Genomic DNA, 14,796 nt, shown 5'->3' on the forward strand with positions numbered 1-14,796 from the left:
ATAATTGTTTTCAACAAAGATATTACCCAAGAAATTGGTAAAAGAATAGGATCAATTGTAGGTAGTTTTATTACACTTGTAATGACGCTCTTATATTATTACTAAGAAAAAGATATGAAGAGACATTTCCCTTCATGGGACATGTCTATTCATTAATTAGATAATTAATATAATGAAAATATAATTATAGCTATATATGTCATTATTATATTAATTTCTCTCATATATAATAAATTTATATTTCAAATATTTAATGAACCCACATATATAAATTTTATCGCATATATAATTATATATTCATAGGTTTATCTGACTAAAGCTACCAAACATAAATAGTCCCTCTTAGCTAGGGAGGGTAAACAGAAGGAAACTATTACACCATTGGTAATATGAGTAATGGAAAATTTTAATTATATATTTGATTTGAGGATCTCCACTATTTTGATATCATATTTTATATCATGAGTATTGGCCTCCAAAATATTAATATATGATATTCACCAAATACTTTGAGTATTGGCATGCAAATTATCAACATATGATATTCACCAAGTACTCAATAAGGTAATGGCCACCAAATATCAACACATGATATTCATCAAATACCTATTATATATATATATATATATATATATATATATATATATATATATATATATATATATATATATATATATATATATATATATCAAACAACTCATAGACTATCAAGCAGATGACATCTAAAGCTTAGTTGTTGATTTACAAGATATCCATCATGATCTATTTCAACATTTACATAAATTTTTATTATGACTTAAGTTATTGTAAGATTGTCACCTTCCAATAACTTTTGCAAATACACATGATGATAATTTAGAACTCATCACTTCCTCATGATGTACATAGGGAGTAGGCACATTAAATCATGCAATCACATTCATGATACCAAAAGTTTATATAAAGTCAAAACTATGTCTGATTGTGATATGATCAAGATCTTCAAGGATCAACTAAAACATAATATTCTATCCACTTCTTTATATGAATGTGTCAAACTCCCTCTAAACATCAATATTATGAGCTCCGTATCCAATGTTGAGCCCGATGGAGTGTTAGACTCCCTCTTTTTCCTAAAGAAAAAGATCAAGGCAAATAGCTCTTCTAAGACATATTCAAAATATAAATAAGAGAGACAATAATATAATATTTAATACAAGATCTTTCTAATAAAATATAGACAATTATAAATTAATGTCATTCCCTCTTACTTTGAGAATGATCCCTATTATTCCAATATAATAACTATCTAATTAAATATATATATTAAACATATATGCATATACTCCGTCTTCTATATGCATACTATAATCTATACTTCTAACACATCATTTTCTAAGATGGCTCATTTCCCAATCTATATTGATTTATATTCATAGGAAGTTATTTAGAAAATATAGTTACTTTATATACATATATAATCATCATATAGTAATGTCATGTTATTTATAAGGATTATATATAAATATTATCATTGATGAAATGAAATTATATTACCATATCTTGTATGAGATGTATTTTTTGATGCTTTGATAAGTGGACAATATTCTTGGACACTTTGATCATTGGCTAGATCTATTATTGATTGATAACTTTATCATGTATATATGTGGACAATTTTTATGGGCTATCTTTCTTCCACATGGTGCAACCTTCAAAGTCTCACTTGACATATCAAATGGAGAATCTATAATAGGCTTACTTTGGAGGTTGGTAGAACAAGAGGATGGGGGATTTTAGTCATCTCAAGTTACCTTCTCACTTTGAGATGATATTTTGTTTCAGAAGCATTTTTTTATTTATCTTTTTTTTTTTTTACTCCTCCTATTGTTGGCATTCTTGAAGATATATGTATTGTGAAGTTTGACTTATGGAGGGAGGTACGAAAGGGGTTTTTTGTAGAGTTCAATATGAATGGTTTTCCAGTAGCTTGTGAGGTCATGGAGGGAGAATTCAGGAATCTCAGTGAAGTTTTTCACAAAATATGTATACATCTTATCTTCAACAAATTTTAAAACGTATATCTTAAAGATTATTTTTTCAATAGATGAATATAGTTACACGAACAATATAATAAAGGAGGAATTGATAGTATGATTTATCACATTGTTATTAAATGTGTTACATTGATTAGGTTAGATAGTTACAAAGTGGTTTGTGTGTAATTAAATTATTTAACTGATTTCTACTAGATTGACACATCTTATAAAAAAACCTATCAAATGTAATATCTAAAATATATAAATAAAAAATACTTGATCTATTTTCATAAAAAAGGAAAGAGTTATATGGATGAAAAGTGTTAAAGATGTAATAGAAAAAAATTGAGATCTTGATAACACTAGGGAGAGTGGAAATCAGGTATCAGGCTCATAAAATGATATCAGATGATTAGTTTTGTATTCAATCAAATGGGATTGCATTATATTAGATGATACAAGTGGCCTTTGAGTGACACTCCTCTTCAAAATTATGTTGGAGAGTTATATTCTCTTGTACATGTCTCAAAACTCTATCCTTGCTCCTCTTTCTACTATAAGAAATGCAACTTCAAATCATTTGACTCTCTTGGGGAGATAGAAACAAAGATAAACGCTTGATTTTTTCTCTCTCTCTTTGAAAATATTCTTGTATGTATGCAAGTTGGCAGCTCTAGATCATGATTAAAATCTTTTGGTAAAAGAATTCTTGTGTGGTATTGATTTGGTTCGAACACATCCACGAGGATCTCACATTGGGCCTTTTGCCTTTCCTTAATACTCCTCTTTGCCTAAGGGGTCAAGAGAATGTCTTTTGAATTTTTTGGAGATAAGACACAAGATCTAGATGATTACATTCAAGCAATTATGGTCACATGTGGAATTTATCGCATGTAAGAAGAAAATATTTTTTATGAAATTGTTTCTTCTTTCAAATTTGGAAGAAGGATGTATTACTAGATGGAATGGTATAAAGGAAAATGTTCTAAAAATATTTATGCGCATGATGAATAAAAGTAATCAGCTATGTGTTTTTTTATTTCTACAATGCAAACTGAAATTAAATTCATGTTGAAATGTAAGAAACTTCAAAATTTAAAGGTTACTCAATGAGAATCTATTAAAATAAATGATGATATATTTTTAAGTGGAATGAAATGTAGGAGTAAAGATGTTTGAAGGCACCACAATTTGAAATCTTTTTCAAAATTAGAATCTTTATCCAAAAAAGAATTGTGTTCTCATGCGACTACTTGAATTTTTAGTGGTTAATTTTAAGAAGTTTAGTGTTCCCATGGTCATTTTAAATTGTCTAATAATGATAATTTGTAATTATTAGCTATTTTAGTGGAACAAGTACTATTCAGTAATTGAAAACAAGATATATGAAACGAGGAGGGGCTGAAGTGGCTCCACAAACTCTTTTCTCATTTCTAAAGACTTTATTGTATTTTTTTACATGTAAAAGTATTATTTAATTAATTAATTCAGATTTCAAAATTTCTTAAATATATTTTCATGGGCCACCAACACCACAATTGTATCCTTAAAAAATGGGCAACTATTACTAGCCAAAATAAGTTTAACAATATAATAAAAATATGCTCTCAACAAAACAAGTAAAACCAATAGTACTTTGGACAACTTTTCTCCAACATTTCTCCAACTTTAAAGAGAATAAGACACTTAAGCTGCTCTTCACACTAAATAATGTCTTCATTCATATAGTTTCCTGAATGAATGTATAGAATAATAAAAGAGAAATAAAAACTTAATGTAAATCATGTGCCCTATTTATTAAATTTTTTAATTTTTAAGATTGAAGTAAATGAAGCCCTGTGGCAACTACACTCTTCTATAAGAACGTAAATATATCATAAGTTTTTTAATTAAAAAATCAAGCCGGTGTAATTTTTCCTTTAGTACATCTTAACCAAAATAAAAATAATTTTATTTTGTTGAGATGAAAACATTACCTTTTGTCTGGATTATAAATAGATTTTGAAAGAAAAGAAGTTGAATACATTTTGAATCGAAGGCATCATTTTGATCTTAACAATATTCATATATTTTAGAAGAGAAACAAAATAGTGTAAGATAAAATAGTTATAAAGACTGAAAGGAAGAAGTTATTACTCAACTAGATCAAAAGCCAATCTAGCAATCACTAGAGAAAAATAAAAATAGACCTTCAAATCCGAAAATATTACAGTGTTGGCTCTAATTTGCAAAGCTTTTTTTGTATCAATACGACATTTCGAAATAGCCACCCATAGTAGAAAGAGAAAAGTAGGTCTGCAAGCTGTGGATAAGAATTTCATCATGATCTTATAGAATTATAGCGTCTTGAGCATAATTGAAACAAGAACAATGTATTGTTACAATTTCTGAGGCATTTTCTATATCTATATTAAATGAATGAGCAAGCCCCAAGCTAGTTGGCCAATCACTAGTGCTGGAAAAATCCAAGTTCAAAAGTATTATGTCTTTCCTAGCTGATTGAACAATGACAACTGTAGAAGAGCAACAAAAACTAGTTAATATTTATATATATGATAATGAGGAAAATTAAATATAGGCAAATATTGTCCCAATGCTCAGATAGACCAATGGTAATGATGGTGAGAAGAATAAAATATTGAATTACTTATCAACCAAAGATGGCCAAAGCAAGCGTCATAATGTAAAATTGGAATACTCCCTGACCTAGATCTACATTGAGGTTTTCTTGGCAAGCAATCAAACTATAATGCTCGTCTCTTCCATTGACAGTTCATTTCTCCACCCCTGTTCAAAAATCTCACCATTGGAATGAGTATGAAAGGAAATCAACATGAGAACAAAGAAACATGACTATAAATAGGAATAGAAACTTCCTTGACCAGTGGTTGTGTATTGAAAAGCCTTAGCAAATTCATTAAATAGAATGGAAAACAACTTACTATGTTACTACATATTATGAATGATGACATGGTAAGATAATTGATAATGAAAAATAAATAAAAATGTTTTAATGATGGGAACCATCTATTGCATTCTTGTGACTTTGTAGATGGTGTCATAAATATGATACAAATTTTTTTTTCTCACAATAGATTCATATCAAATCATTCATTATGTTCTAAGAAAACTGCCTTGAAAATATATGTCCTTTATTTTATTAATTATTACATAGTATGTCATGTTATTTCATTTTATATAAAACTAATAATTTATTAATCATTAAAAATTAAAATGCTTTGAATGGTTAAAAGATAAAGAAGTGATATATGAAACATGGATCAATGAGGTTGACCTAAAAATGATAAATGTATAGGATTTTTATGTAAAAAAATGTAAATTATAAAGATCTTATATTTCAAACATGTTTTATTTCATTTTCAATAGAGTAATTGCAACAATGAATTTATAAATGGTAGTTGTCTATGTTGGATTGATCATAAAATATCTTTTTTATTTATTTTAATAATTACTTTTAAAAAGATTTTATAAAATTTTCATATAGAGATTGCCTCCAAACGTAATATTCTTTTTTAAAAAATTAAATATTTTATTGCTAAAAAGAGATTGAATTAAAATTAGATATATTAGTAAATACATCTAACTTGAATTCAATCTCTCTCTAACAGTTCCTTCGTAGGATAATTTAAGATAATTTTAACTAATTGGTCTCATATTAATGATATTGTGTATAAGCTTTTGATATTGTTTTATTATATAATTATTATAGTAAATCATGTAACAATTATTTGTAATTTTTGAAATTCTAACATTTTCAATAATATTAATAGTATATTTTATTGTTTAATTTAAATTATTCGTAATAGTTTAAGTTCAATAAATTAATTTATATTATACTATTTTAAATCATTCTAAAATATTGAGATATTGATTAAATTTATTTTAGATATTTTAAAGAGTTATTTTATTTACAAGGTTAATATGTATATGTTATGTTTGTCTTTTTTATTAATTAGAAAAAGATATATAAAGAATGCTAAAAATAATTCTTTTTGAGGAATATATTTATTTTATTAAAATTGTACTTTACATAATATATAATAAAAATGACTTTTTTTTTTTTAATAATGTTGTTTACTTATTTTATTTTTGTAAAATATGAGAATCTTTATTGGTTTCATTTTAGATTTTAGTGAGTAATTTATATCATGATTGTAGGAATCTAATCTATTTCATAATAATAGTCAACTTTTTATCAAATTAAATTAAAATAAAATTGAAAATTCATATAAAATTATATTAAAATAAAATAAGAAAATATTAAATAAAATAATTAACAAATAAATATTAAAATTTATTTCAATTTGATAAATTAAAAAGTTATCTAAAAAAATTAAAATTAAATTCAAAAAATAAAATTCTCACTTTGATCATAATTGTATATAATTTATAATAAAATTTACAATTACTTCATTAATAATTTAATATTTTATATAAACTATACTTGTAATTTTAAAATAAGGGGAGTCCCCCTAATGTAGAAATTACAATATTAAAAAAAAAAAAAATAGATATCAAAAATTTAATGTGTTTATAATGTATAATTAATATGTAGCTAAATTATTGCTTTTATGAATTGAAAAAAAAAAATAAGAAACCATACAAGACTCAAAAATTTAGTATAAAGTAATATAAGACTAAAAAAAATTGCAAAATTATGAGATCACATTAACAAAAATTGATAAACAATAGTACAAGAATAACATAATGTTTGATAATCTAAAACTAAATGCTAAATGGGTAAATTATAATTGTAATACATAAGCACTCCAAAATCCAACAAGTTAATTTATATCTTCACTTCACAACCAAGAAAACCAAATACACAAATGAGATATGACATGTTGTGAGGATAATTATTTTATTTAGTCTAAAATTATTTAATTAGATAAAATAAATCATTTATCATCTTTCTTTGACATAATATTTAATTCATTTGAATATTTTTTCTATTTAAAAAAAAAAAATTATACTATTTTTTGTTAAATTAAATTACCTGTATTAACTAACATCATTGACAAAGCACTTATTTATCAAAGAAATTAAGAATAATTTCATAACAAAAAGAATTTTTACTAGAGCCTCATAACTAAATATTAAGTAAATTAAGTAAAAACATAAACTAAGAAAATTAGAACAAAACTAAACTATTCCTAATGTAACTTATCTTAAAACAAATATTAACTAGTAGTTCCATGCTTTTGTACATGCAACGAGTGCGCCGATAGGAGATGAGATTTAAGAGAAAAATGTAGAATGAACATTAAATAATGTAAATATAATTTAAAAAAATGAAAATACAAAAAAAAAAAGTTGAATATTAAAACATGATATAAAATTTGCAATATTTAGGAAATTTGAATATTGCTTAAGAAATGTGTTCAATAATTTCAAGATTTTACAATTAAATTCAATTTATCAAATATGAAAAAAAAATTATTTTAAAAAAAATCTCATCAAAAAATCTATGACGAAAAATTAATAAGAGAAATACAAACAATTAATATGAAAAAATAATATCTCTAACAAATATTTGTTGACTAAATAAATTATAAAAACTGACAAAAAAATATTTAAAGAAAAAACTTAACTAATATAAAAAATAATTTAAAAACTAAAACCTAAATCAATTTAAAAAATCAAAAGTTAAATAAATAGAGATCACAATATAATGTGGAGATCAGAAGTAATTATTTTTTAAATAAATAAGAAAATGAAAAAAATAGTTTAAAGTGGATATTTAAAATATAATCTTATGTGAACAAATTAGATTATTAATAATTTTCAATTTAAATAACTTAATATTTACTAAAATCTTTTAAATAGATTAATAAATATTATTTATTTAAATTAAATTCATCAAATATGAAAAAAAGAATTATTTAAAAATCCATCGAAAAATCTATTATGAAAAATTAATAAGAGAAATATAAATAATAATATGTTTAACAAATATTCTATTGGCTAAATAAATATTTATAGAAAAAAAAAATTAATAAAAAATAATAATAATAATTTAAAAACTAAAATGTAAATCAATTTCAAAAATCAAAAGTTAAATGAATACAGATCAGCTAATGTGGAAGATCAGCTAATGTGGAGATCACAACTAATAAATAGAAAAAGAAAAACAATAGTTAAAAGTGGAGATAACAACTAATAAATATCAAAACAAGAGTGAAAAGTGGAATGAGATAAAAATTAGCCAGTAAATAATTAATGGGAAGGATTTTCAATTTTTCGGCCAAACTGACAAATTTTTCGGCCAAATAACAACTTTTCTGTCAAAAATTCAATTTCAGGAAACAAAGCTACCACAAATAGCCTATCAGCTAAAACATATTACTAAAAAACTAAATAAAGGAAAGAATTAAATTAATAATCAAATGTTACATTTAGTTGTAATATTTTTTAAAAATTTCTATAAATTATTATAATTATAGTTTTAAAAAATTTAACAATCTCCAAATTATACAATTTAATAATCTGCAATCTATAATTAAATGTCATAAAACAGTTTGGCAAACTTTATACAATCTGATATTCTTTCAAACGAAACTCAATACTTCACTAATCAAATGAAAAAATCAGTATCATTAACATATTCATCCTTTTCCAATTTTATTCTAAACCTAATACTCTCTTTCCAAGTTTTTCCAATATGTTTACCAAAATAAAACTAATCGTATGACATGAATGGATTCGTCAACATGCCGAAAGAAAGCTATTTCAAATGAGATTGAAACCGAGCCAATATAAATATGGAAAACTGGTTTATTTTTTAACCAATGACTTCAAATACAATGAGACAAATTGATACTTATTTAACAATATTAAGAATTGCAAATTTAATTGTTTTAGAGTTCCCATACATTGGTCATAGACACGATTTACTAAAATATTCCATAATCAGGTCTATGTAAGGCCAATTCAAAGGCAACATTCTTCCATTCAAAACAACTTGAAACTAACATTTTGTAACCCAAAGCGATGTGCAAATTCAAAAACTACATATTAACTTTAAACTTTGTAACCAATTCTTGATTTGTCGTTATTTAGACAGAATATTAATACTTTCAAAATAACAATGTTGGATTGAAACAATAAAACAAATAATCTCCAAATCTTGAAATTAATACAAACTATATGCATGAAACCTAATTTTGAAAATGCCGTACACTAGAATTGCTTTGAACAAAACCCAATATCAACTATCTTTAAAAGTCACTATAAGAAAATTTAAAAAAAGATAAGACAGCACAATTTTAACTTAGAGGTTCCCTTGAACTTGTCCTTCCCTCTTAATTGTCACATTTAACTGTCAAAAGAAGTTATAAAACTACATATTCATTCTCATCGAGACATGCATAGTTTAATTTACTCTTAGTTATTTCATTACTTAATTTTTTCTAATTGATTTATTATTAGAACTTAGATTATAAAAGATAACCACTAGTAAATATGTAATGAGTCAATTTGAAAAGCGAAATATTATTCAAAAAATAAAAAAATAAAAAAAGATAACTACAACACATTATAAGTCTATTAATTTATTTAGAATGCAGACAAACTATTAAAAGAAAATGAAGTGAAAACATAAATCTCCCCCTATATAATATAGACACAGAACTAATAAAAAAATTCAACTAAAACATTTATATGAGACATTTATTTTCCATATAGTTTTCCTACAAAATTGTCACATTTCATATATATATAATGCCCAACCTCCACTATATAATACTTAGGAAATCTATCCCTAGGTACAAAGTATAGATGATGAAAAGAAACAAAAACTTGCAAAAACTATATTTTAATAAAAGGATTTACTGGTACCTCTGAAAATTGCTGACGGAAAGCGTCTACTATGCTCCCCTCTTCGCCCGTCACTAACCATGCTGCTTCCACTCCTACTTTTACATCCTCGCCCTTGCTATTACGCGCGGAAATGTCGCAATGATATGGTGCCAACCATTGGGTGGAGACATGCATCCATACCCATTTTCCTTCCCCAATTTTGAGATAGAAATCACCGCGGAAGCGTTGCCAGAAATGTATAGAGAGGTCTAAGTCGGGATGATCGGAATCTATAATAAAACATCTCAGAGAGGCATCGGAATTGGCCGAACTCTCTGGCGCGCTCAATTCTAAGCGCTTTCCGCGGTACGAGGAGCTAGCTTCTACCACAGCAGCGTAGTCAAGAACAGAGACATTTGGCCTATTTTGAAAGAAGTTTTTCAGCGACTCCACATCACACACTGCCCTGCTGCATATCATCACTTCGCTTGGCCACGTCTGTACATTGTTTGCAGAAAGCAGAGCTGACACAAAATTAAAATGATTCATGAGAATGAAAAACCATAAATAATTCTAATTCAACTATTTTTAAATACCTGTAGGTTACTGACGAATGGTTCCACAGCTGATATGTCGTTTGCTACGACATTCAGCGACTCCAATATCTCAGAGTGCTCTAAGCTGACTATACGCGGTGCATTCCAGCGGCTATGTACTTTCAACTTTTTCAACCTTCTCAATCGTTCCAGGCCTTCTATTTTGTCCAATTTGTAGCAGTTTTCCAGTTGAAATTCTTCAAGAGAAGTAATTTCTGAAAGATTTGGAAGCGATTCCAATTCTAACCAGTCACTTATAGTAAGCTTCTGCAGTGATCTCATGTTTCCTAAACCTTCCATCTTCTTCAATTTGGGGCACTGTATCAAAACAAATTCTTTAAGAGAAGATAATTCTCCAAGACCTGGGAGCCCATCTAATTCTTGACAGTCAGATATCTCTAGCTTCTCCAATGATCTTATCATTTCCAAGCCATCTATCGTTTCAATTTTGGGGCACTGTATCAAAACAAATTCTTTAAGAGAAGATAATTCTCCAAGACCTGGGAGCACATCTAATTCTTGACAGTAAGATATCTCTAGCTTCTCCAATGATCTTATCATTTCCAAGCCATCTATCGTTTCAATTTTGGGGCACATTATCAAAACAAATTCTTTAAGAGAAGATAATTCTCCAAGACCTGGGAACCCATCTAATTCTTGACAGTTGGATATCCTGAGCTTCTGTAGTGATTTTATGCTTTCTAAACCTTTTATTTTCTTCAATTTGTAGCATTCTTCCAACTGAAGTTCTTGCTGCGAAGTGATTTCTGGAAGACTTGGAAGCGCCTCCAACTTTGGACAGTGACTTATTATAAACTTCTTCAGTGATTTTGTGTTTTCTAAATCTTCTATATTGGTCAAGCTGTGGCACATTTGCAAATCAATTGTGTGGAGAGAAGTTAATTCTGCAAGACCTGCAAGCCCATTAAATTTTGGACAGTAAAGTAGCGTGAGCTTTTCCAGTGATTTTATGTTTTTCAAGCCTTCTATCCTCTCCAACTTTTCGCACGTTTGCAAATGAATTTCTTTCAGAGTTATACTGGTTTCTAAATGCCATGCAATCACCATCAACTTAGGACAGCCAGCTATCTCGAGCACTTTCAATAATCTCATATTTCCTAAACTTTCTATTTTCTCCAATTCGTTACAATATCTAACCTTTAAGGTCTTCAATTTTTTTGGCAAAGTTTCCAGCTCCCTCAAATGTTTATTCGAATAGAGGTCAAGGGTCTCAAGCTCGGGATAACTATCTCCACCAATTGAAATATTGGACACTTCTGTATCAGTAATTGGAGTGGAAGATATTGTTAGACTTTGAAGATGGATTAATGATTTTGGTAAACACTTCACTCCTGTATCGTCTATTGTTAAATCTCTTAAGCGAGAAAGATGCTTCAGAGAATCCGGTAAAGATTCCAACTTGTTGCAACTTGTTATTGTTAAATCTCTCAAGAGAGAGAGATGCTCCAGAGAATCCGGTAAAGATTTCAACTTCTTGCACCCTTTGATTGTAAGTGTAGTTAACGGAGACAAACTCCCGACAGAGGTTGGCAATGTTATCAGGAACTCATTTCCTATCGCTAGCTTGGTTAAGTTGGTCAAATGAAATATGTTAGCTGGCAGCTCCTTCACGCCGGTCCTTATTAGACAGAGATCTCTTAAGGAAACCGATTCTGGGAGGCGCAACTCTTTCAATTTCGCGCATTCCTGAAGATTCAAATACCTGAGCTTTGTCATGTTTTCAAAAACATTTGAGTTGATGGCGACTTCTCTACAATACTCTAAACTGAGATATTCTAGTTGTGTCAGCTTCTTGAAAGAATCTGGCAACGCCTCCAAGTTCTCGCACCATGTCAATTCTAGGTGTCGCAATTTGGTCAACTTGCCGAAATTACTCGGCAACGATGACAAATTTTTGCAGTATCCCAACTCCAAGTGTTCCAAAGATTTGAGATAACAAAATTCTTGTGGGAGGTCGATCAATGCATCACAACGGGTGTGGCCATCATCATTTATTATTACCTTTTGCAATTTCTCGAGGCGTCCAATTGAGCTTGGAAATCCTGCGAAACGTTCGCATCTCCGAATAACCAACTCTCTTAACTGCAAAAGAGCCTGCAGCCCATTTTCGGTATAGTTAACATACAATAGTAAAAAATAAAATATATTACAAAAGATCCATTTATAAAATCAAACCTTAGAAGCAAGATACTTACATCTGCATCCGCTGCCCACAAATGCTCTAGGCTGTCAGAGTCGGAAAGATCTAAAATTCTTAAGTTTTGCAAACCAAGCCATGGTGGGAGATTTTTATGCTCAAAGTAAGTACACTGAAGCCAGATCAGATCTTTTGACAGCTGACTTTGTTCCTGTGTTAAAAATTTTCCATTACCAAAAAATATCTTCAATCGAAGCCAGGGCTCGAAGCTACACTCTTCTTGGTTTGTCTTTATTATAATCTTCCCTTGGCGTTCGTAACAGTTGTCACCAACTGCGCTTGCTACTCCTCGGACTTGTATTGGTTCCTGAATTGTCAATTGTAAAAATCAATAATATTTTAGAGCTCAAAATGACTGGAGAAGCTGATAGACCTGTCCATGCTAAAAAGAAGGCATTGACTTCACCTGTTGAGGGAGAATCTCAATAATCTGCTGTGGCGACCAAAGGCGGTATGCTGACTCTTCACTTGCGATGACCCTCCCCAAGTCTCTCAAGTGATCGTGCATTCCTATCACACCATCTTCATCCTCTTCAACAAGACATTTGTTGAAAAGTGTTTTCCAACCGATCAATCCATGAAACTCTGCGTCCCAAGCTGCAATAGCTGCACTGCTTCTTTCTCCAATGAAGAAACAGGCTACATCCAAGAACATCTGCTGTTCTTGTTTCTTAAGTGCATCATAGCTAACTTTGAGCCTATTTTTGATGTCATCGTGGGGAATCTGGGAATACCTATTGAATGTTTGCAGCCAATACTCCTCATCAGACTCGTCACAAAGCTGTCCCCCTAAGACCTTGAGTGATAGAGGCAGTCCTGCGCAGACATTTATGAACTTATCAACGAGATTCTCAAAACCTTGCTGTGGAATGATTTGTTTGAATGCATGCCAGCAAAAAAGCTGTTTGGCATGGATGGCCTCCAGAGGTTTCATTGGATAAATGGCAGAGATTCCCCACTGTTGAAGAACTTTTTGGTCCCGTGTGGTTACGATAATCAAGCTTTGATCACCGATGTTATTTTCAAAGCTGTCCTTGGTTGGCAGCAGATCATCCAGTTGGTCTATATGATCCACGTCATCCAATACGATAAGCACTGAAACAGAGCTTGACAAACGGGTTTTAAGAATCTGTTTGCCTTCGTATATATTGTCAGGGCATTCATCAGCTTTGACAGCAAAGTTTTTTAAAAGTGTCTTCTGCTTTTCAATTAGCAGGCCTTTCCCTGCAGCATCTCGAACATCGGAAAGAAAACTGGACCAGTGCATGTGAGAGCATCTCCTGTTGAAGATTTCCTTAGCGAGGGTGGTTTTGCCGGAGCCCCCCATGCCCAAGATCCCTATGATTTTTACAGAGCCAGCAGATTGGAGTGAAATCGTGTCATCAAAGTCTTGTACAACTTCATCGAGAGCCACAGGATGCTTTGCAACGTCCAATCGCACAGTGTTCTTCAATTCCTTTACTCGATTCACCACGTCTTTGACCACCTCCTCGTCGCCACTGAACAACGGGAAACAACAGTTTAGAAGATGCATATAGACAAAAAAGTTAAAAAAGCGCTTGACAGAGAGATTTTGGAAAGATAAAACACCTCAAGCTTTTTTTAAGTGATTTTTATATTTAATGCACGCTTCCTATTTAATAAAATTATTACTATTATACTTGCTCAATCACATATAATTATTATTATTTTATTTTTAATGAAATATTTTTTTCTAAAGTTATATTATTTAATTATATATTTAATATACTATATAAATTATTAATCTATAAATTAGATTTCAAATGTAAAATATTAAATAATGAAATATTAAAAATGAGTCTATTTATTATAATTTATTTTAATATGTACAAATTATTAAAAAATAACATTAATATAATAAAGTAAATTTTAAATATAACTCTCATCTCTTAGTTAATCTCTTGTAATTCTTTAGCTCGTTATGTTTGTATTTTTTTATTATATTTAATTATTTACTGGTTAGTTTTTATCACACTCTATTTTTAACTCTAGTTTTGATATTTATTAGTTGTTATCTCCACTTTTAACTATTATTTTTATTTTTCTATTTATTAAAAAAAATCATTACTTGAATTGTGATTTCCTATGATTTCCTATGATTTCTATTTATTTAACTTTGGATTTT

At 28.8% G+C, this 14,796-nt stretch overlaps 1 protein-coding gene across 2 annotated transcripts in view; it reads right to left on the bottom strand.

The window, feature by feature from the left end:
• Positions 1 to 4,321: 4,321 nt before the first annotated feature.
• LOC149545797 (uncharacterized) overlaps positions 4,322 to 14,796 on the bottom strand; it is a 47,254-nt gene continuing 36,779 nt past the window's right edge. Inside the window, exons 2-7 of one of the 2 annotated variants that reach the window (XR_016353619.1) lie at positions 13,057 to 14,149; positions 12,649 to 12,957; positions 10,433 to 12,547; positions 9,876 to 10,360; positions 4,725 to 4,805; positions 4,322 to 4,531 (exon numbers count right to left, since the gene is read on the bottom strand). Coding sequence is in view for 1 of the 2 variants with exons in the window: in XM_089790843.1 (XP_089646969.1) it covers positions 4,758 to 4,805; positions 9,876 to 10,334; positions 10,433 to 12,547; positions 12,649 to 12,957; positions 13,057 to 14,149 (4,024 nt within the window). In the remaining variant the exon portion in view is untranslated. The remainder of the gene's footprint in view (positions 4,532 to 4,724; positions 4,806 to 9,875; positions 10,361 to 10,432; positions 12,548 to 12,648; positions 12,958 to 13,056; positions 14,150 to 14,796) is intronic. The other variant, XM_089790843.1, reaches the window with a different exon arrangement.

The sequence above is a fragment of the Cupressus sempervirens genome, chromosome 7, assembly GCF_028749045.1.
Source record: "Cupressus sempervirens isolate cs-2001-9-10 chromosome 7, ASM2874904v1, whole genome shotgun sequence".
Lineage (NCBI taxonomy): Eukaryota > Viridiplantae > Streptophyta > Pinopsida > Cupressales > Cupressaceae > Cupressus > Cupressus sempervirens.